The 25,243-nt window shown below is 35.5% G+C and overlaps 1 protein-coding gene across 3 annotated transcripts in view; it reads left to right on the top strand.

Annotated features, from left to right (window-relative positions):
- The window catches only part of CNTN5 (contactin 5), a 1,560,624-nt gene that overhangs the window by 1,141,165 nt on the left and 394,216 nt on the right, over positions 1–25,243 (top strand). For all 3 annotated transcript variants that reach the window (XM_072611297.1, XM_072611298.1, XM_072611299.1), the window contains exon 8: positions 4,144–4,347. In XM_072611297.1, coding sequence (XP_072467398.1) covers positions 4,144–4,347 — 204 coding nt within the window. The remainder of the gene's footprint in view (positions 1–4,143; positions 4,348–25,243) is intronic.

Below are 25,243 nucleotides of genomic sequence, written 5' to 3'. Positions count from 1 at the left end.
TTTCCTTCTCTCTCTCTGTGTCTCTGTCTTTCTCTCTCCCCTGATTTTGTTTTCTCCTTGCCTGATCCTACCCTGATCTCCATCCTTAAAATACCCTTGACCATACCTAACTTATCTGCCTTACCTTATCAAGACTACCATCCTGCCCAGCTGATATTTTCTATCCATCCCTCTTTTCATTGCCCAGTTCCAGGTGGATGGGGGGATAGGGAGTAGAGGAGAACTGTCTCCACTTTTGTCTGCACTCTCTCATCTCCCATTTATTTTTTAATCCTGTGCAATTTGATTGTCAGTGGAATTCCAACATTTCCAGTAGGACACAGCAGGAACGCCTTAATCAGTTCTCTTCCTATGGAACTAATTGCCCCAGTAATGTTGTTGGACCTGATGCAGAGGCCAGGGACAAATTATAGATGTAAGGCATGATAGGCTTGAATGCACTTTTCTGGATTTTTGATGTTCACCAGTATATTTTGTTGGAAAAACTTGCCTCCATTGATATTTCTATGATAATACCTCTTTTAATTCTCAAGATTAGAAAATAAATTCTCAGAATTACAGATAGTTATGATTTACTTTGTCAGTACCTCACACTTTATAGGTAGTCTTTCTCCTCATATTATAGACAAGAAGCTGAAGCTTAAAGGAGATAACTGACTTGCCCAAAGTCACAGAGGTAGCAAGTGAAACAATATTAAATTTAAATAATATAAAGGTGCCAGTAATTGGATCAATCGATGATATAAAGCACTAACTGTAACAGGCAATTTATGTTGGGAAGAAATCACATCAATGGTGACTCAAATCTATACCTTGGAATGAAAAGAGGTTTAGATGGGATGCCAGAAATCCTGAGATCAGAGTCCAATTCTGCGACTTACTACCTGTGGAATCTTGAACAAATCATTTAATTTCTCTTAGTCTCAGCTTTCTCATCTATAAATCTACAGTTTGTCCAGCTGAACTCTAAAGTCCTTTCCAACTCTAAATCTATATCCCAGAAACTATTCTGAAGATTTTCTTCCTGAGAAGCATGAGGAAAGGTTTGTTTTACAGATAAAGTGTGGCTAATTCTATTACCTCCTCCTGGATCACTGTCTTGTGGTAGTGGAGATGCTTGTGTAGTTCAGTGAAACTGTTGGACTATGCTGTGCAAGGGTACCTAAGACAGACAGATAATAATGGAAAGTTCTGACAAAACATGATCCACTGGAGACATAAATGACAAACTGTTCCAATATCTATGCCGAGAAAACAATATGGACAGTCTTATAATGATAAAAGATATGACACCAGAAGATGAGCCCCTCAGGTCAAAAGATGTCTAACAGGCTACTGAGGAAGAGTAGAGGACAAAGTAGTAGCTGCAGAACTAATGAAGCAGCTGAACTAAAGCCAAAGAGATGCTCAACTGCAAAATATGTCTGGAAATAAAAGGAAAATCTGATGCTTTAAAGATCAATATGCCATAAGAACTGGAATGTAAGATCTGTGAACCAAGTTAAGATGGATGTGGTCAGACAGGAGAGGGAAAGATTGAACATTGACATCTTTTAAGTCAGTGAACTTAAATGGACAGGAATGGGTGCATTTAATTCAGAAGATCACAATGTATACTTCTGTGAGCAAGAGTCCATTAGAAGAAATGGAGTAATCCTTATAGTCAATAAAAGGGTGAAAAAAACAGTACTGGGGTTTAATCTCAAAAATGACAGAATGATATCTGTTCAAATCCAAGGCAAACCATTCCACACCACGGTAATATAAGTCCATGCTCTAATCACGGATGCTGAAGGGGTCAAAGTTAATCAGTTCTGTTAAGATCTGCAGCATTTTTTATAGGTCATACCCAAAAAACATCATATTCATCATAGGGGATTGGAAGGCTAAAGTAGGAAATCAAAAGATAGTAGGAATAGCAGTCATGTTTAACCTTAGAATACAAAATGAAGCTGGACAAAGATGAATAGAATTTTGTTAAAATAACTTACTAGTCATAGCAAACACTTTTTTAACATCCCAAAAGGCAACTCTACACATGGACATCACCAGTTGGTCAATATTGAAATCAGATTGATTGGATACTTTGCAGCCAAAGATGGAACTGGAGATGCATAGAACCAGAACAATTTTCATAATGTTAAAAATAATTGTAGAGAGAAACAGCTTTGAAAGACTTCAAAACTGGAATCAATGTGGTACTCAATCAAAACTTCAGAAAGCAAATGATCGAACTTGCCTTTGGCATCTTGGTAGAGAGGTTATGCATAAAATGCGTAGAATGAAACACACAGTTTCAAACATGACCAGTGTGCTGATCTGTTTTATTTGTCTATACTTATTTTTTAACAGGGAAAGATTCTATTAAAGATGAGAAAGAAAATGAATTAGTAGAAAGTGATAGAAATGAAGAAAAAAAAGAAAATGATTTCAATAAAACATGAAAAACATCTTCAAAGGAAACCAAGACTTGCACAAGCAGATACAAAGACATTGATGTTATTGTCTTATTAAATGTTTCTGTATATATATGTGTGAATACATATGTATGTATATGTTCATATGTGTATATCTATACATACAAACAAGGCAGCAGAAGTTCATATTTTCATATACGGTTCTTTTTTTTTTCTTTCTGAACTGGTTTGTGTTCGGTGATAATTGTTGTTTATAACAAAAAAAAATTATAAGTAAAGGAACTCATTAGTCACATATATACCTGAGAAGCTTTGAAATCATGCTCCATGATGTTTTCTGGTAGCTCCTAATAAATCAATCATACAGCAGTATTTGACCACATCCAGTTCCACAGCGTTCATATAATAAGCAATAAAATAATCTAACATATTTTCATCAATAATATTATGAATTATAAAGGAATTAATGTGATCATTGGAGATATTCAAGTAAAGGCTAAATGACAACTTGATTGTGATGTACTGATAATTCTTTTGGGGTTGCAGTCAAGAGTAGATGTCTGCCATGTTCTCTTCTAACTATGGCATTCTATGATTCTTATTCATTTTGTAGTTTTGTAAGATCATGGGATCTCAAATTTAGAGCTTGAAATTACAATAGAGAAAATACAATCTAAAACTCTCATTTTTTAGATGAGAAGGAAGATTAAAGAAAGTGACTTGTTCAGGGTCACACTGTTAGTATCTGAGGTGACAATCTAGTAAAGCATGTGGACCCCTTCTCAGAATAATGCTTTTAAATGTATTTTTAAAATGCATGGGATCATAAAGGAAACCAAATATATTAAAGTTATCAAAATAAATGTTATGAAAGTACTTAGACTAAGAACTTATGGCTTGGATTTTAAGATAAAGGTTCCTAATGAATAGATGAGATTTAAGTCAGTTTATCTCTTTACCTTGACTCCTCTCTGCAGTTTGTCAGAAGCAAAACAGAGCTGATCAGTATCATTGTTACTTCCCCTGATTTGCTCAGGAATTTTCACTCAATATCACAAGCCCAACCTTATACTTTTCTATACTCAGTGTTGTAGATCTCCCTCCTCTCCATGGTTCCCTATTACCTGACTCCCAAACTCTATTATCTCAAGACTTTGGGGAGAATTGAAACAGATCAAAGGAAATGAAGGATACACAAATTTAGAGAATGCACCCCAAATGTTCACACAGACTATTTGTGCCCGACTTATGCCAGAGCATTCTGAGCTCATATGAGTTTGATCAACCATAGCTGGATACACTAAAACTTGACTCTAGCATAGTGATATCATTTTGGTCCTCTTCAAGGATGAAGGACATTAATCATCATCATCATTGGGAAAACCATAAGTAGTTTCATCTAATAAAAAATTTAGGGGCCACTGTTTTTAGAAATGATCCAAACAGTAGACTGATTTTTTCCCTTGTGCAATTAACCTTTCTAATTCAAATGTTCATTCTTTTCTTAATTGAGGGAAGAGTAGGGATGGAATTATTCACCTATCCTTCAGTATCTATCAAATCTTTTGTGACTTTGGAATATAAATCAAGGGCTAAAATATATAGAAAACTGGATGAAAATCTATTTGGTACAAACATATTGTATGACTTTTCTGTAGTATAATGTTTCCTGCTTAATGTCTGTCTCTCAGTAGAGTGTTTTCTGTTCTCTTTTGTGTATTTTCAGAGATCATCTATAGCTGGGTGTTTAATGAGTTTCCCTCCTTTGTGGCAGAAGACAGCCGACGCTTCATTTCCCAGGAGACAGGCAACCTCTACATCTCTAAAGTACAAACATCAGATGTTGGCAGTTACATATGCCTAGTGAAAAACACCGTAACGAATGCCCGAGTTCTTAGCCCTCCAACACCACTCACATTACGCAATGATGGTAAGTGACACTGCACGTGCAGAAGGGGTCATCCATTTCAAATGGGAAAGATAAAAATTTATTGGGAGAGCATTACACCCAAGGCTTGAACATAGAACCAATAAAATCAGAATGGCATTTACTCTATTTGGACACTGTACTTTTTTTAAAGATTGAAATTAGGTGTATTTAGGAAGAACATTCTGCTTTTAGAAAAGACACGATCCATAGATGAAGAGTATTCACTGTAACAGCACTTTAGTTCCACCATAAAGTTACTGACAAAATGGCTCCTGAAATAAAAGCCCAGAAGTTATTTTCTTTGCGATTTAGTAGCTTCATATAGCATACTTGTATGAATTGCCTGCATTTTATAGGTTCACTTTCTCATTACATTTTTATTTCAGCAGCCTTAGAATAGAGTTTTTAGCTTTTAATACTTCATGGTAGAGTTATAATTATTATTACTTTTTCAATAATATGAGTGGTTAGAACCTTAACTTTTTAGTGCAATTCAAGCAGAAGTGATGATCCCATCATTATAGGTATTGCCATCTATCTTGAGTGTCTCAGAGTTTAAACACCTCATTTGTACATTCACAGTAAAGATTTCATTAAAGAAGTCAAGTACCACATTCGATTTTATATATAGTATGTGGCTTGCTTTGTCATGTGATTAAAGAAATCTATAAGTACATTACTAAGGAGTGAGCTTTGATAATCTTACTTTGATTAGGAGGTTAAAGATATTTCTCCATACTATTTTTGTTCAATCTGCCTGTTACTGAAACTTTTGGTGCCAGAGTTCACGGATGGCATTTATGTCTTAACGTGATTTTCAGCTTAGTATCTGTCTTGCCAACTTATTTATTTTTGAAGACATGGGAACAATATAGCTATCACTCAAAAGTTTTCCATCAAATTTATAATTCTTTCCATAACTGAGCTTTTCTTCATTGAAATAGTTTATCATTTTTTTCTGCAACCTGAAACTTCTCACTGCCCAATTATTATTCAGTTTTTCTTATGCTAACTATGTATTTATAGATACTGGAAGTATGCATAAATTCTTTAGCATGGGGAACTTCTGATGTTGGAATTCCCTACCTGTAGGCAGCTACTGTGTCATGACATCACACTAAGAAGGTGTCGAAGACACTGAGAGGTTAAATAATTTGCACATCATCCTAAAGTTAATAAATGCCAGAGGCAGTATTTAAACTTGGAATTTCTAGCTCCAAATCCACCATCCTTGCCACTGTACCACAATTCCTCTTTGTGTTTTTACTGATGCTCTATTCTCCTTATTTATTTTGATTGCCTAATGTCTTTTCAAAGCTATTATTCTATGAAATATTTCTTAGAAGAATTAATGAAGAAGAATTAAATATTCTGAAAGACTGGCAAATGCAACTGCATTCACATATTCCCAGAATGCTTTGATCCTTAAACTTCACCCAAATATGCATAGAATACTTTGATCCTCCTTAACATTATTTTGAATTCAGTATACTTGCTCAAGACTATGAAAAATTTAATGAGTTTCTCTAAGAGTTGGACAATCCATATGTGAAAAGTAGGTGAAAATATCAGGAGAAAAGGGAAGAATCAATTGAATCAAATAAATAGTTATACTTTATACATTAGACTCGCACACGGAGAAAATTCTCTTAAAACAGAGCATAATATAAACAAGTCTGAAGTCATTCTGCACTTTTTGGCCCATTTAAGATTTTACTTATCTAAGATATCTTTATTCAATAAAATATTGTTGAGAGAATATTTGCCCCCAAATGAACTTTCCCTGAAAAGTTAAATGGGAAAGTTTTCAGTTGGTGGATTACACCATTAGATCTGTCTTCCAAAAATAAAAATAGACCATGTTTGTGGCTAGACCTATTTATTACCCTGTGGTCAGCCAAAATTCCTGCAGGATTTTAAAAATGTCTCAGTGCAGATGCAGGCATCATAACAGATGTTTCTGTGGCATTTGAAGACCTGTCTACAGAAATTCAAATGTAAAAAAATATATTTAATCTTCTATGACCATATTTCTAAAATTACAATCACTTGTGGGATATACTATTGAATTTTTTTTTCAGAAGAGCCTACTTTTAAAACCAATGTCACAAGGCACATATGTAGTGAAGAATTTATAGACACTAATAGCTAGCAGGGATTAGAAAAGGCTGCTAATAGTAGGTTGCATTTGAGGTGAAATTAAAGGATCTATGAGGCAGAGGTGACAATGACATATATGGGGGAACAGAAATGGGAAATGAAATATGGTGGAAGAAGCAGCAAGAAAGCTAGCTTGGCTGAACAGAATAATGCATAAAGAATAGTGATGTATAATAACTCTGGAAAAGTAATTAAATGAATAATCACAATAATAATAACTAACACGTAGTGCTTACTATGTATCAGCAACTAAGTGCTTTGAGATCATTATCTCATTTGAGATAGATTGGAGTCACTCTGGGAAAGGGCTTTAAATACCAAATAGAGACGTTTGTGTTTGACGTAGAGAAAATTCTCTTAAAACAACTAGCATAACATAAACAAGTCTGGAGTTATTCTGTACTTTTTAGCCAATTTAGGATCGTACTTATCTCAGATAGCTTTGTTCAATAAAATATTATTGAGAGAATATTTGCCCCCAAATGAAATGGAGGCTAAAGTTAATAGGGAGTCAATGGAGGTTATTGAGCAGTGGAATGATATGATCAAATCTGAGCTTTACTGCCTTTGTGTTCCTTCCTCCTCCAAGTCATGGGATTAGACGAAACCATCATTTATGAGATTCAGTGAGCTCAGCCTAGTTTTCTGATCAGTATATTATCAGGAAGTATTTTAACTGTTTTAGATATTCCCAAGTTGTTTTTCTTTTTATTTCCTTCCCCAAGTTTTGCTTCTTAGATTCAGAAATGAACCCAGGAGATGCCTTATTCTACTTGTTACACTAATCTGTTGTTCAGAGTTTTCAATTTATGTGCTATAACAGAAGAATTTGGAAGGCGTGTGACAAGAACATCCTATCATAGTATCCTCATATATTTATCTATGTGAAGGAAACAGAGTGATATTAAGGCTTTATGTCAAACTCTGCAGGAATGCAGAAACTTATTTGGCTTTTATTAATCTTTTATTTCTTTAGCTATGTGTCCCAAAGGAAAACTTATCTACTTGATATAAAGCAAATTAAATGAAAACATCAAGAAATCCTTGAATGGTTTCTGAATAAAATGAATACCTCATTTGCTCAGATGTCCTTGACAATCAGTCATTCCATACAATTCAAAGAGACATAAAAATGATTTGAAATTCTATCTGAAGAGATAAGATTTATCACACACACACACACACACACACACACACACACACACACACACACACACACACACACACCCCAAATCTTACATCATTATATCAACTCTCTTTATATTTCTTAGAAGCTTGGAGGAATTGTTTAATAAATATATATATGTATAAATAGCAAAATGAAGTTGTTAAACAATCCTATACATATAAAACATACATATTATGTGTGTATGTATTTCCTTATCAAGAAACCCAATTCCGTTAAAAATAGAAAAATCATAAAATTGTGATCTTTAATTCCGGAAGTCAAATTCTAGGGTGTGGAAACTTTGGAGTTGATGACTATTCAGCGGAAACTATAAAAGTCATCTTTCCTATTTGAATACTCTGCTGTTCCTGTTTGATAACCACTCTGCTGATAAACACTTGACATGATTTTGCCATAGCAATCGTGGCATTTCAAAGAATTTTGATCTCTCCTTTTCCTTTCACTGACAGTCTTCTTAATGACAAAGACAATGATCATTGCTTGCATTGCCTTACCTTGAGATCACTCCCTAGCTTCAGTCAGCCCTACTGAACTGTGGTCATCTCTTAAATCACTAGAGCCAATGTTGTTGTCTTTATCTTCTTCAATCTTTATTCAGTATTTGGAAGAGATGACCATCCTTTCCTTCTTTCTGAAATCTGTCATGTCTCCCACATCTTCTCTCTACTTTCCATTCCCCATCATTATTATCCTCCTTCAGTCCTATTTTCCTAAGCAATGTCCCTATGTCTGACTTGTGACCTCCTTCCCCTAATGATGATAATATAATTTACATAGAGGGGCAGTATAACTTACTGGGTACAGAGTTTGCCTTAGAAGAAAGACTTGGGTTCAAGAGTCTAACATCTGACATTTAATGGCTATGGGATCCAGAGAAAGTCAGTTGATAGGGGGTTCTCAGTCCAATGCCCTTTTCATTCACTCTTATTATTTAAATGTCATAAGTAGGTACAAAAATATATTCAACCGTTGTGCATAACACAGCTCTACTGGAATGGACAAATTGGGGAAAAATATTTCTCAAATCACCAGGAAAAAGAGAATCAGTCAGGCTAACTGGAAAATGTGCAAGGTGTATCCCATATAAATGAGATTGGAATTGTGCTGAGCTGTTATTGATCCTGGGGACTAGCAGAGCTCATCCATAGAGAGTTTGCAGGTGCATGTTACTCGAGGTGTTAATTATCTGTCAAAAGATTTGTCTAGTGAATACTTAGCCTATTTTTTAGGATTAGCATAATCACAAAAGGTCTGCTGAAAAATACAACATGCATTATATTTTCTCTCAGAAAAGCAAGTTTCATTTTTTCTAAAGTGAGTTGTTTCAAAAACATTTTGGAGCATGCACTGCATTAACAAACTTCAGGAATTTTTTCATTACCTACCCACAAAATCACACTTGGGTTAAAAAATAAGCTAAACACATCACAGTGGAATTTACTGCTGCTGTCATAATCCAGTAATGGCAGTTCTTGACTTACAAATAATGCCAATGCAGAAAGTGTCCCAGTCCTTTTTCCTGACTCCCCGATATCACTAAAATAGGAATTTATAGAGAATCTATGTGTGACACAGTCTGAAAAAGGCTAGCAACTTATAGTGAGAAAGTTATCCAGGGAACAAAGGGATTATCTAACTTGCCCAAGGTCACACTATTGATGTTAAAGACAAGACTTGAGTCCAGATCTTTTTGACTCTGAGGCAAGTCTTCTATCTGATATTCACTCTCCTTCTAACTTATCTACAAATATTCTCACATAATCATCTTACATGACTGGTGTGAGGATCAAACAAAATTATGTTATGCAAAGTTAATTATAGCTCTAAAATAATATATGTTTATGTAAATTTACATACCATATGCACATGCAGTCTTTGGTATGTAGTAGGCCCCTAAAATGCTTATTGATTGATAAGAATAAAGAAAAATTATTGAGCACTTACTATTTGATTACCTCTGTGCTAAATGCTGGAATCAAATATAAATGATTTAGTCTATGTTCTCAAAGGGTCAGTGAGCCAAACAACACATAGAGGTGAATGCAACGGCAAGACCCAAAGTCATTAAAGTACGTTGGCAGGATAGATAGAAATATCCTAGAGTCTGGATAATGGAGTTGCAGGGCAGATGGAAAGACCTAGATGAAGAGAGAGTGTAGTGAAAGGCCACGTGGTAATATCTGGTGATTTTCCTTCTTATCAGAAAAATTATAGTAAGTTACACCTTAATCATCCAAGACATGTGAGCAACCATGTTAATCCACGGCAAGAGAAGAGAAACTGAAACAGGACAGACCCTAACCTGGTAGAAGCTAAGGAGTTGACAAAGAAGGGAATGTGTCTAAGAGTGGGAGTAGAATGGAAAATGCTGATTTCCCTTTCCAGGAATAGGGATAAGAGGCTTGTCACAATCCAGTTAAGAGAGAAGGAAAAGAAAGAACATTGGCAGGAAGACTGGGAGAAAGGGCACCCTGTAATACCCAGTCCACTACTGCCTAGTGGAATCTGAATGGAAGACAGACAGATTCATAATTTCTATATTAATGTGTATTAGAGTTCATTTGGATTGCTTTCTTGTTCATTGCTAAGATAAGCTACCCTTGGGAAGATAGAATCTTGGTTTGGGTGGAGGGTGTCTAAGAATAAATAATTTAGAAGAGGAGCACTTTGGGTCATAAAAAAGGCTTATAATAATAAAGGTCTTAAAGGTATCTTTAAAAAAAAAAATGAACATTGAGTACTGAGAGCCCAAGGGAAAGGATGAGAAGTAGGACATCAATGCAGAATGGTCAGGATATAAACATAAATAAATAAAAAACCCTCCTTTTATCATAATTTTATCTAGAGCTCATGGAAAGAAGGAGAAAGAAACATTCTTTTTTGTATTTCTCCACTTTCCCTCTATACTCCTTGTTGCTAGGACCCTCAACTTGGGTTGGTCCTATTAATACTATGGTTTGCTTATTCAATAGGATTTTGTGAGTTGGCCTAGAAATTCCCACTCCAAATCCAAGACCACCATTACTCTCCCTAAACACACACACACACACACACACACACACACACACACACACACACTTCTTTATTGGGGCATTGAATGTGTATTCCCAAACCTCCAATTTACAAATAGAACTAAGGAATAGTCATTGCCCTTTACAATCCATCCTCTACACAACTGTTGTCTCCCCTAAAACACGGATCTTATCACAGTACTTTTATTCACCCATCATCCCCTAAATGAAAATCCTTTCATGACCCCCTGTGAGTTGTGAGTTGTAACTTTAGGCTAGTGTTTTAGGCCCTCTACAATGTGGCTCAAACCTTTCTTTTCTTCTTTATTTTATATCATTCTCCTTTGAAAGTTTCCTGTGCCAGACAAACTAACTATTCCCAGAGTTCAATATTCCAGCCACCAGCCTCTGTGTGTTTGACCATACTATCTCTTGGAATGCTTAGAATGGATTTGCTCCTTGTCTTCCAGAATTCTTATCTTCCTTTAGACTGAGCCCAAGAGCTAACTCTTTCACGAAGCCTTCCCCAAATGTTAGGACATGAATGCTAACCAGTGTTAGGTTTCTCTCCCTCCTCAAAATTCTTTGTGTTATATTTCTTTGTAGATGTTCCCTCACATGTTGTTGTTCTCAAAGAAGACCATGACATAAGGAAGATAATACCATGACTTGAAAGTAAATTGAATTTAAGTGAGGGAGGGCTGTACAAAGTCACCAGCCTCACTTTCTCCCCTAAAAAGCAAAACAAAAAAAATTGTAAAAAAGTAAACTCCTTGAGGGCACTGTCTCAGCAAGAACCCTTATATACACAAGAGAGCCTGCTGTACAGGTTCTTAGATCTGCTTTTCTAAAAGGAAAGGCAACTTTTGAGGGGTCAACAATCACTTTAATCAAACACATATATCATTCACTTAGTTCAGCAGAAAAACCCAGAACCCTGAACTTGAGAGAAAATACAGAGAAATAAAGATGAGCAGACAGGGATTCTAGCTGTCTGACCATAAGCAATACGGACATAGTTAGGAGCCAGAGAAGCACCAACATCTGGTTTTCAAAGGGTTTTTTCAAAGGAGGGGAGATTCTTAATAGCTACCCACAGTCTTTTCTGGCCAAACAAACACTTCCATTGAGTAAGCCCCAGAGTAAAACCTCACCTCAGAATACTTATAAACTTTTCAGAGCCAGAGGGCTTCACAACCCATGAGAACAAGGGCATTAGAAATTAACAAAAAGTGTGGGCATCCCCTAATCAAGTTTCCCTTAATGGGCAGACCCATCAATGGGTGGGGAAGATCTTTAACTTTCTAATTAACATTACAGGCACAAATAATTTCCTGTTTGTTTTTGTATCTCTAACTCTTTGTTCTGTGGTTTTCACATAGAAAACACTCCAATTAAATTAAACACAATCTTTTCATAAACTTGTGACTGCTTATGACAACTTTCACTGTAAACATTCCTGAGTAGAGTGCTACATGTTTAGGTACAAACCTAACATCATTTGAATTGAGTATTATTTTGTCATAGTGGGATCTATCATTTTATGGCTTATCTGTCGTTTTAGAAATCTTGAGAAAATGTCCTTATTTTGTTTCATGGATCACCATGGCCAAAAAAATTCATAATCACTTAGTGCCTAAATAGGTGCTAAACAAATTTATTTGTGCTTAGCTAGACCGTTCTTCGGATGGCAAACTGTCTGTGAGACTGTTCTCAAGGTCTTTCCAACTTGATACAAGCTGCTGTAATTTGTATTCCACTGGCCCATCCTTTGAAATAGTTCCTGACACATGGAAGGTTCTTAATAAATGCCTGTTGGCTACTGACAGACCAGACTGATTGACTGCCTGAGAACCCAGGGTTCCTTTCATGTTATGATGAGCCCACTAGGATGATAAAACTTACAAGTAGGGTAGTCAGAGGGCATGCTTGAAAAATGGAAGAACAGTGAACAAAATCATGAGTTAAGGTCCTGCTTACTTTGATTATTAAAGTGAATTATTTGTTATGAAATAAAAACTTAGTGCTTTCAGTCTAGGAAAAAAAAAAACATAGGAAGGTATTTGTTGAGTCTCCATCCCAACTATAAAATGAAAGACTTATGGAAATTTATTTTTAATTAAATTTTAAAGAAAATTAAATTTAATTAAATCAAATGTACATACAGTCTAAATTAGCAATAGGCCAATAAAGCTAGTACTATTTCTGTATAAAGAGAAAAAAACTTAAAATTTTTATTTTTACAACAGATATGTAAACATAATAATAACTGATGATCTGACTAACTGTTTCTCCATGACATTAACCAGTGTCACTTGTTCTTTTGTAATATATGTAGAAAATACAGAAACCAGCATATTCAGATTTCTACTGGAAGAGTCTTAAAAATCTCTAAGTGCTTGAGAGGCTTGAACAAATATCATATACCCTAAAGTATTCCCAGGTTCCTAACTAAGAGCAACATTCATGCTACTAGTCAAAGATCAAAGGAATAGGCATCAGAAGCTACATACAACCTTAGAGGCTATTAAATCCAATTCCCTTCTTCTCCCACCATCATTTTACAATGATTTGCACATGATCACACAGCAAGTAAATGTCTGAGGATCGATTTGAACCTTGGTCTTCCTCACTTGAATTCCAGTGCCCTATCATGACAACAGACTGTGTTTCCAGTGGATTGTATGGGGATCCTGCAATATGTAGAATAATAAATTATTTCCAATAAACACAGAATGTTAAAGCTAGAAGAGTCTTTGTGACAAGGCCTGGTGAGGGTCCCTAATTCTTACACCATCCCTGAGGACCTCTAATTAAGACGTTTCTTTATGCTTACCAGGGGTTGATAGAGGGGACATGATGGGGGGGAGCTTATGAATACCCAATTCTTCAACTTCTACCTGATAAGTTCCTAGGCTCTTGTTGACAATGAAGCTTTTATTATCAGTTGTGGACCAAAGTACATCTACAAATTTGCGACACATCTGCATTTTAAAATAAAGCAAATCTACAGATTTATATCTATATTATATTATTTATATAACATTAATTTATATAATTTATAATTAAACAAAATGAGAACTTATGTCAATACTTTTCCCAGAAAAATAGTGTTTGTCCTCATTTTGAGATATGCACATAACAGGCCCATAGTCTTTTAGTTATAGTTTCAACCCAGAATATAAAATAATGCATTTTTAACAATTTATAATTGGTAAAAATAGTTAGGTTCCTCATGTGAGATGATTTGTTGTACATTAAGGCATGTTAGGAGGCAAGAACAGAGAATCTGGGCATGTGGCATGAAGGATAGTGTACACTGATAGTGAAAGGGCACTCAAGGAGAGGATGCATCATTGAAAGAGAATGAAAGACATTATTCTATATAGTAAAACCATGAAAGCTAAAAGAGGTAGGAAAAACATTTCCAAATTGCACAATATTGTTAAGTAGAGTTGCTAATAAGGGTAGTTTGAATATAAAAGTGTAAGATGGGTATTAAGTATAGTTATTAAAGTCCCTGAGATGAGACTAGGGTAAAGAGGAAAAATGTGGGAAAAATCCTGAAACTATCAAGGAGGGCAAGTATGAATTTTAATGGAGCCTGTAGAAAGGATTTGGAGAAGATATAAATGAGTGGTATTAATTTAAAAGATGGAAGCAATTTAGAGTAGTCTATTAGGCTCAAAGAAGAACTTGAGGAGGGAGGAAAAGATTAGCCTCTTCTCATCCAAGGAGAAAAGAAGACTTACCCAACATGGATCCTGTTTGGGAAACGATGGTTAAAGACATGGTGTTGAAAAAGCCCACTGTTTGTTATGGTAAGGAACTAGAGTGTGTGTTCATCCTTCATTGCTGAAGAAGACCATGCCATCAGAGAAATAGTGACATGACTTGCACTTGTCTTTGTTTTCTTTGATTGAGGGAGGGCTGTGCAGGTCACCAGCCTCACTTCTCCTCCAGAGCCATCTGAATCCGGTGCTCAGATATTCATGAGGATGACTGGAGATGACCCAGGATGAAGCAATTGGGGTTAAGAGACTTGCCCAAGATCATACAGCTAGTGAGTGAGAAGGTTGAAGATCAAGGGGTTTTTACCTACAGTTGAAAAACAATTCTAAAAGACACAATGGAAAGTACTTAGAGAAAAAGATGGGAAAAGAGAAAGAATGGAGCTGATCTGGTTAGTTATAAGGGCTATTATAGTAATAAGAGCTATATAACTATATACAGTAACAGTGATATTGTTTTAAGAACACCTCTGAGCAAATGAGTCATTTTGACTGTTATAAATATCCAAATTAACTATAAAGCAAATAAGAAGAAAGATGCTATCTGCAACCAGAGAAAGAACTGATAAATAGATGTATAGAATAATTTTACATATATATATGTGTGTATATATATGCATATGTGTGTATATACATATACATACACGTATTTGTGTTTAATGATAGCCATCTCTAGGGTAGCAGGAGAGAGAAATTTACATGATAACTTTATTATATTGTTGTAGATAATAGATTTGCAGTTTCATGTGGAATCATCATTTTTATAATATTAAGTTATAGAAATGATTGTTTTATCCATAAATAAATAATAAAATAAAGAAATGTGGGGGGAAGTAATGAACTCAGTTTCAAGATAAGTTCTGATCTATGAGAGAAAAACAATATAAAATATCTGCACATATGTATGCACCAATTTATTCCTGCCAAAAACACTTATTTGAGCTTATGTAGTCACAGACTAAGAAGTGAAATTTTTAAAATAAAAATGTTTTGCGTCATCTATACTATTCTGCATGTGTGAGATACCAGATGGTTAAAATGAACTTTACTTTCAGCTTCCTATAACTGTATGTAGTATGATCACTGAAATAGAATTCGAGATGAAGCTTAGATCCCACAAAACCTATCAGAGAACCACGCCCATTTTAGGCACTCAAGAAGTATTCCTTGCTATAAAATATAGCTCAGGGAGTTACCTTCTAAAGTTTTTTTTTGACATTATAACTTTGTTCTCTTTGTCTTTTGTGATTGTGGTAGATTTGGAAATAAACAAGTGATATCTTGGGTCAGATTTACTGTTTGTTCATGACAATTGCCTTGTAAACCATGGATTGGAATGTCTTCATTTTCTGAGGGAAACGCGGAACTTTCAGGCTGGGTTGTGGCCATATAGTCTCCCAAGGGCAAAGATATTTCCGCTTTGTAACTAACATGCCTTTTGATGTGCATTAAATCCCATTAAAATCAGTGTGTATTTGTTGCATAAAAAATGTTAGTGAAATTTTTATAAAGTGTAGATTGCTTGAATGTGTTTTACATCACAAATGTTAGTGCCAGCTACATGAATGCCAAACTCTATAATAAGGAAATGGAAATGAGACAAAAATGGGCAGATTTAAGTGGTAAAAAAGTTAATTTTTAACAATGACTAGGAACAATCCATTCTTCACATTTCCTTCTATGGTCATAGCAACCATGTCACACTTATCCTGGAATCACTCCACCCCTGGACTTCTCACACTGGAAGTTCATTCTCCCCTCTGATCCCTTCTTCTGACAGGCTAGTTCCTGTCAAAACTCTATTTTAAGGAAAGCACCTAAAGAAAGGCCAGCAATGTTTTCTTTTCAATCTCCACTCTTGATTTACTGAACTTTGTCTACCATGCTAGGCAGTAGCTTCTTTACCTGGCCCCAATTTTTAGTTTCATGTGTTGTCTTCCATTATTAGAATATTAATTACTTGACATCAGAGGTTGTCTGCCTTTCTATTTGTATTTGTAACCCCAGTGCTTAGTAGAGGGCTTGGCACATAATAAACACTTAATGAATGCTTGTTTTGTAGACCACACAGCTGAGTAAATTAGTTGGCAGAATTTTTATCTTAACCCCCCCCCACACACATTTTTTTTTTTTTTACCCCTGGCAGCTTGGTTTATAATGGACTGTTGAATACCTATGTGTACAAAGCTTTTTTTCTGGAGGGAAAAATAATCCTTTTAGAATTATTTTTTAAAAAAGCAGCAATAAAACAATATATGTGAGGTTAACACACCTCATTCCTGAAGTCCTCCATTTTTTGTTTATAAATAAATGGAATAAGACAAATGTGAATCCTTCAATATATTGTATTTAAATCCAAACTCCTAGTTAAATCATAGCTGAGAGGACTACATGGAAAACTGTATTTAGGGTGTTAGTATTTTTTTTAAAGAATTTTAAAAATTATTTTAAAAATGTCATTATTAAATTTAACATTAACAATTCCTTTGGTACCAGTATATTTACATTTTGACTCCATCTCCTTTGGAGCCATTATATCAGTCTACTTTCTTTAAGTCTATCAATTATTGATGTGACCAGTCATAACAGTTTTTAAAGGAAGTCCCTTATGGTTGTCAAAATGAAAACTCTGGCCCATTTATCATTCAATCTACTATCCTTAAATATATTCAAGGAAGCACCTAATGAAATCTAATGTGAGCTAAAATTACTTATCTTAGAAAACTTTATTTACAAATTATTTCTCATGTTTGTAAGGGGAGGGAAATATTAACTACAACAAAAGATTGATCAGTATGGACCAAAATAAAGGAATCCTAGAAAACAAATCAACCATCTTCCAAGAATTAAATTTTTGAGGGAAATCATAAGTTTTGGGTTATGGATTTATAGCTATAGATTTACTCAAATCTTATTCCATTTCAAAAATTACACAGAGATTTCCACAGGTTGAAATGATTGTATTCTTTTAGATACTTTTGTTTACACTTTGGCTCACCATTCAAAAGTCAGCATCTTTCCCAAGAATCAGATGTGTCAAAAGTGCCTATATTCTTGGTTTTTAAGTGTTTTGAAGGGTCTAGTTCCCTTTTCTCTTTGTATCACCTCTAGGGATTTGTAAAGGGTGTGTATATAGTAGGTAAACTTACATTTTTAGAAGACCACTTTTTCTGTTTTATCAAGACAAATCAGCTCAGATTTCTGTGCAAATGTTGTTGATGGGGTGTGTGTGTGTGTGTGTGTGTGTGTGTGTGTGTGTCTATTGTTTGAGGATCACAATCATTAGAACAGGAGAAGAAAACAAGTGCTAAACTCTAGTAGTACATAAAAAGCAATCATAGTACAGCATGTAGAGGGAGGACCTTGGCAGATTTGTCCTTGATGCCTGGAGGGAAAGGAAAATGTTGGCTGTCCTGATTTTCAGATTATAAATAATGAATGTGAAACAAATTTCTTCTAAATTATAGACCTCCTCTAGTTCTCAAATTTTTTTCTATGTAACATAAATGACTCAAAATAGTACATGTATTTAAAAAATAGTATGAGTCACTCATTTCCACCCTTTATTTGCACAATGACAAACCAATAGGAAACATTGGTTAAGGTAGCTATGGTTAATACTCAACTAATATTTACCCAGGATTGTGAAATTAATACCTTTTTATGACCCTTTAGAAAATTGAAAAGTAGATAGAATTGAGATGCTTGTCCAAATAGTTAAAACATCCTTAAGAAATTAAGAATTAAATTATGTAATGCATAAATTAAAGAGAAACAAGTGGATACAATGAATTTTATGGGGTTATCTTTATGTCTTATTTTATATTCCCAATGGCCTTCTTTGTTATGTAATCACATCCCAGTATGTTGAATTATTTCACATTCAGTAGTGTACTAATTATCTAAGCATCATGGAAAGATAGCATGAGAATCCCTGCAAGACTCAATATTCCTGGACTAAATGTGGCAGCATGCCTTATGTGTAGAATGGCATTTTTAGGCAGCATGTGTGCAGTCTATTCAGCCTCTTTTCTTTCTTTTTTTGGCCTTTGATTCTCTTGCCAGCTGCATCTAAATAATGTAGATGGCACAAGAATTTCATGGGTATATTTAAATGTAGATTTGATGAGACAATAAGTAAAATAATTTCAAATAATATATTTATTGAAATTTAAGTACTATTGAACAGCTATAATACAGGGAACACTGCTATAATCAAACTCTATTTTCAGTAAAGAAAAACAATTTTCTAAATGACATTGGTATATAGCAGTGTGTCAGTTGCATTCCTTTCACGCTTAGCCTAACTTATAAAGAAAAAAATTCTTCATTAAACTAATTTTACATTGGGTTTATTAATATTGTTTTGAAGTCTGTACCTGTTATATCCTGAGAGTGTGGAATTTTCAGTTCTGATTTTTCCAGTGTAAATTTACAATTGTTTCTGCACTTTAAAATCTTGCATATTTGTTTAACTTCAGTACAGACAGGCTGAGTGATTTACCTGAGGTCAAATAGTCATTGATCTCTTTCTTCCTTTCTGTTCGCTATATACCATGATTCCTTTTGTACTAGAATTACTTTTTATTGTTATTGCTTATTATAAATAAATCATTTACAATAACAAAACAATAAAATGCTTATTATAAATCAATAAACATGTACGTATTGTTTACTGTGTGCCAGATACTGTTCTAGACGATGGGAACACAATGGGAAAAATGACATAGTCTTTGCTCTCAAGGAGATTGCAATCTATTAAGTGAGACAAAATATTTATTAATGAATAATGTATGTGGGTACAAGCACACACATATATGTACAGATATACATACATATAGGCAAATACATACACACATAGTCATGCCAGCAGACAATACACACACACACACACACACACACACACACACGTGCACGCAATCAATATAAGATAATTTTTCAAGGCAAGAGAACTGCAACTGAGTTTGATGTAGCTGATGCTTGGGCTGAATTTAGAAGAAAAATGGGGATTAAAAAAGGAGTGAGTACATTCCAGGCATCAGTGACAGCCAGTGCAAGTTTATCATTTGTGAGCAAGAACAATAAGGTCAGTTTCCCTGGAGAGGGGAATGCAGGGAAAGAAATAATGTATAATGTGGTGAAGAAGTTGATTTGGGGGCAAGATGAGAGAGTTTAAAAGAGCCAAACAGAAGAGTTTATATTTGATCCAAAACCAATAGGGAGGCATTTGAATTTATTTAGTAGTAGAGTGGTCAAACCCAAGCCTTAGGAAAAATAATTTTGACAATTGTTTGAAGGATGGTGTGGAGTGAGGAGATATGATAAGCTTATGAGGCTATTTCAGTAATAAAAGTGAGAATCTATGAGGGTCTGGGCTAAAATGGTGGCCTATAAATAGAAAAATATAGGGGATGTCATAAAATATTAATTCCATATCTACACAAATAAAATGATATATTTGTTGAAATTATATTTTTAAATATTTTTAAAATTTTAAAAAGATTTAATAGTCTTACTATTTAGAGCTAGAAAAGGCCTTAGAGTTCATACAGTCAATAATGTCTCTAGGAAATTGATGTCTAAAGAGGTAAAGTGGATTATACTGCTAAAAGGTAACAATGCCAGAATTTGAAAGAAAATTTTGCTGATCTTGTGATATTTCTGCTACATTTTCTGTTGTCTTGCAATATTCATTAATTCAACAAGAATTTATAAGGCACTTTCTTAATATTAAATACTAAACACTCAAGTGTCTTATATTCTGTTGCATTTATGACAATGATTAAGCTATTGCTAAAGTAACAGAATAATGATGATGATAAAACTATTAATCTATTGCTACAGTTGTGGAATAATCATCCCTCTTCTCTCTATATTACATCTCTCTATCATTATCTTCACATACTCATACCTTTTTCTAACCTTTATCTTTTTCTTAGTTATTTTGTCCTGAAAAATTATTTGAAACCTTGTGCAACCCTAAAATGAAAAGAAAACAAATCTTGTCTAATTGGCTAACTACTGCCATTTTTAAACCCATAGTTGATAAATGACTGCTAAATTTAACAGTGAAGAACTTAGAAAGCCTGACAGATGCAACAGCTTATCTCCACTTTGGTATAAAAATAAAACATTTTCTGTAAGTGGTGTGAAAAACAACATTGGAACTTTGATTCTGTGTGAAATTTTTGTTTAGATTTTTTTTTTTTGGTTATGACATAGTTATAAAATAATACGGCTAGAAATTAAAATAGGTCATCAACAGCACTTTATATGAAAGTAAAACTGAAATGGGATATTAATTATATCATTTCAGTTGGAGAAATAAAACAGTGAGATGGTTTATTCCTAGAACTGAATTAGCCTAGGCAACAAAAGGAATGGAATGGTTTCAGAGCTTCCTCAGAAGAAGTAGAATGATATCTCATTCTATTTCAAATTTTGATTATATAAAACTATAGGACACTTTAAAGGTAGGGCCTACCACCAAGGCACCATTATTGGCAGCCATAAAATCATAGAACCTCAGTGTTAGAAAAGCGCTCAGAAGTCATTTAATTCTACCCATATTTGAGAACAAAAAACTCTCCTACATCATCCTCAACTGGTAGACTTTTTCGGGATAGCTCCAACTAATAGCCTGCTTTCTGAAGGCCACTTTAGAGTAGTTCTAATTCTTTTTTTTACTATTATTAAATTTATTTATTTCAGTTTTCAACATTTACGTCCACAAAATTTTAGGTTAAAAATTTTCTCCCCATTTCTCCCCTCCCGCCACCCCAAAAAACACAGCATTCTAATTACCCCTATCATCAATCTGTCCTCCCTTCTAACATCCCTCCCTTCCCTTATCCCCATCTTCTCTTTTGTCCTGAAGGGCAAGATAAATTTCTATACCACATTACTTGTATTTTCTATTTCCTAGTTGCAAAAGCAGTACTCAACAGTTCCTAAAACTTTGAGTTCCAGCTTCTCTTCATCCCTCCCTCCCCACCCATTCCTTTGGGAAGGCAAGAAATTCAATATAGGCCATATCTGTGTAGTTTTGCAAATGACTTCAATAATAGTTGTGTTGTGTAAGACTAACTATATTTCCCTCCATCCTATCCTGCCCCCCGTTTATTCTATTTTCTCTTTTGATCCTATTCCTCCCCAAAATTGCTCCCTCCTCCCACTGCCCTCCCTTCCATTATCCCCCCCACCCTGCTTATCCCCTTCTCCCCCACTATTCTGTATTGTAAGATAGGTTTTCATACCAAAATGAGTGTACATTTTATTCCTTCCTTTAGTTAAATGTGATGAGAGTAAGTTCATGTTTTTTCTCTCACCTCTCCCCCTTTTCCCTCCACTGAAAAGTCTTTTACTTGCCTCTTTTATGAGACATAATTTGCTCCATTAGATTTCTCCCTTTCTCCTCCCAATATATTTCTCTCTCACCCCTTAGTTTCATTATTTTAAGATATGATTCCACCCTATTCAATTCACCTTGTGCTCTCTGTCTGTCTCTCTCTCTCTACGTGTGTGTGTGTGTGTGTGTGTGTGTGTGTGTGTGTGTGAGTAATCCCACCAAGTACCCAGATACTGAAATGTTTCAAGAGTTACAAATATTGTCTTTCCATGTAGGGATGTAAACAGTTCAACTTTAGTAAAGTCCCTTATGACTTCTCTTTGCTGTTTACCTTTTCATGCTTCTCTTCATTCTTGTGTTTGAAAGTCAAATTTTCTTTTCAGCTCTGGTCTTTTCATCAAGAATGTTTGAAAATCCTCTATTTCATTGAGAGACCAATTTTTCCCCTGAAGTATTATACTCAGTTTTGCTGGGTAGGTGATTCTTGGTATTAGTCCTAGTTCCTTTGACTTCTTTAATATCATATTCCACATCCTTCAATCCCTTAACGTAGAAGCTGCTAGATCTTGTGTTATTCTGATTGTATTTCCACAATACTTGAACTGTTTCTTTCTAGCTACTTGCAATATTTTCTCCTTGATCTGGGAACTCTGGAATTTGGCCACAATGTTCCTAGGAGTTTCTCTTTTTGGGTCTCTTTCAGGTGGTGATCTGTGGATTCTTTCAATATTTATTTTACCCCTGGTTCTAGAATATCAGAGCAGTTTTCCTTGATAATTTCATGAATGATGATGTCTAGGCTCTTTTTTTGGTCATGGCTTTCAGGTAGTCCCATAATTTTTAAATTGTCTCTCCTGGATCTGTTTTCCAGGTCAGTTGTTTTTCCAATGAGACATTTCACATTATCTTTCATTTTTTCATTCTTTTGGTTTTGTTTTGTGATTTCTTGGTTTCTCATAAAGTCATTAGCCTCCATCTGTTCCATTGTCATTTTGAAAGAACTATTTTCTTCAGTGAGCTTTTGAATCTTCTTTTCCATTTGACTAATTCTGCCTTTTAAAGCATTATTCTTTTCGTTGGCTTTTTGAACCTCTTTTGCCAATTGAGTTAGCCCATCATTTTTTGGGTCTCCTTTAGCAAGGTGTTGACCCACTTTTCATGCTTTTCTTGCATCTCTCTCATTTCTCTTCCCATTTTTTCTTCCCCCTCTCTTACTTGATTTTCAAAATCCTTTTTGAGCTTTCCCATGGCCTGAGCCCATTGAATATTTATTTTGGATGTTTGGGATATAGAAGCCTTGACTTTTATGTCTTTCCCTCATGGCAAGCATTGTTCTTCCTCATCCAAAAGGATGGGAGAAGATATCTGTTCACCAAGAAAGTGACCTTCTATAGTCTTATTTTTTCCCTTTTTTGGGCATTTTCCCCAATCAGTCACATGACTTTTGGGTCCTTTGTCAAGAGTAGGATATACTCTGGGAATCTGTGAGATCTCAGTTCCTCCAAGGTGGCATGATCAAGCGTGTACTGGTCTGGATGCAGAGAGGGATTTTTGTGCCCACAATCTTAGCAGTTACCTCTCCACAGCCTCCTGGCCTCCAGTTCTGCTAAGTCAGTACTGGGGGCTGATTTTCATATAAACTGGATGGGCAGGGCCTCCATTCAGTATGAGACAAAGACCAGCTCAGCCAGGACCTCCACACAGGGCTGAGGTAAGACTCAGCTCTTCGGTGCCTCCAGGGGTTTTTATGCTCCAACAATGGAGCAGTCTGTATGGGCTGCTGTGCAGCCTCTGTGGCCGCTGCCTGCTGCCAGAGCTATGGGAAGGCCCTTCTTCCTTCCTGGTCAGCTGAAAATACCCTCTCACTGACCTTTGGTGTCTGTGGGTTGAGGGATCTGGGAACTGCTGCTACTGGGACTGGGGATTCCACAACTGGAGATTCCACCCCCAAGGGCTGTTTGGGAGCTGCTCCATGCAGCCAAGGCTGGGCTGGGCTCTGCTCCACCTCCCGTGCAACTGATGTTTCCCATGGGTCTTTCAGGTCACCCTAGGCTGGAAATCTTCTGCATTCTGTTGTTCTCCACTGCTGCTGCTCCAGAATTTGTTGAGAGTCCCGCTCTACAGGTATTTTATGGGTTGTGTGGGGAGACCCTGCGTATGTGTGTCTTTCTACTCCGCTATCTTGAGTAGTTCTAATTCTTAAGAAATATCTCCTTAAAGTGTTCTTATATAAATCTGCCAAGGGTGGAGTCAAGATGGTGGAGTAGAAGCAAGGACCTGCTAGGTCTCTCCTGCTCAAATATCTCAAAAAACCTACAAAAAAGTGACTCTACACAATTTCTAGAGCAGCAAAAGCCACAAAATGACAGACTGAAACGAATTTTCAACCCAAGACAATTTGGAAAGTTGACAGGAAGGGTCTATTGCACCAGGCTGGAAGTGGAATATGGTTCAGCATGGGTCATGCCAGTACAGATGGAGATGGAGCAGGCCTTAAGGCACTGAATCTCTGGCACTGGATGCAGTTTCCAGACGTCTCAACCCACAAACACCAGACAGCATCAAGGTAAGTAGGAAGTCCCTCTCACCTGGCTGAGAGGGGAGTGTGATCCAGCCCCAGTCCTAGACTCAGCTCCAGGGTGGCAGCAGCCACTGCTGAAGCAGAGGCTGCTTGTATAGCCCTGTACTTAACAAAGAGCTCAAAAGTCAAGTAACTGGGCTGGAAAATGAGCAAATGGGGTATAAGAAACAGATTACAGATTCTTACTTTCTCAATGAAGAGGTATTTTCTTATGTCATTGGTGACAAGGAGTATCAAAATATACAACCACAAGACAACATAGTCAAAGCTCCTGCAGCCAAACAAAGCCTCCAAAAACAATATGAATTGGTCTCAAGACATGGAGGAACTCAAAAAGATTTTGAAAATCAAGTAAGAGAAGTAAAGGAAAAATGGGAAGAGAAATGAGAGTGATGCAAGAAAATCATGAAAAACGAGTCAATAGCTAGCTAAAAGAAACCCCCTTAAAAATACTGAAGAAAATAGCACCTTTAAAATTAGACTTACCTAACTGTCAAAAGAGGTCCAAAAAACCATTGAGAAGAATGCCTTAAAAAGCAGAATGGGCCAAATCAAAAAAAGAGCTCCAAAAACTCACTGAAGAAAATAATTCTTTAAACATTAGATTGGAGCAAATAGAAGCTAATGATTTTACAAGAAATCAGGAAATTAAAAACAAAACCAAAAGAACAAAAAAATTGAAGTCCATGTGAAGTATCTCACTGGAAAAACAACTGACCTGGAAAAATGGATCCGGGAGAGATAATTTAAAAATATTGGACCAACTGAAAGCCACGATCAAAAAAGAGCCTAGACATTATCTTTCAGGAAATCATC

This window comes from Notamacropus eugenii, chromosome 5 (assembly GCF_028372415.1).
Source record: "Notamacropus eugenii isolate mMacEug1 chromosome 5, mMacEug1.pri_v2, whole genome shotgun sequence".
Lineage (NCBI taxonomy): Eukaryota > Metazoa > Chordata > Mammalia > Diprotodontia > Macropodidae > Notamacropus > Notamacropus eugenii.
Note: the sequence above shows the minus strand (reverse complement) of the source record. Positions and strands in the feature narration are given on the sequence as shown.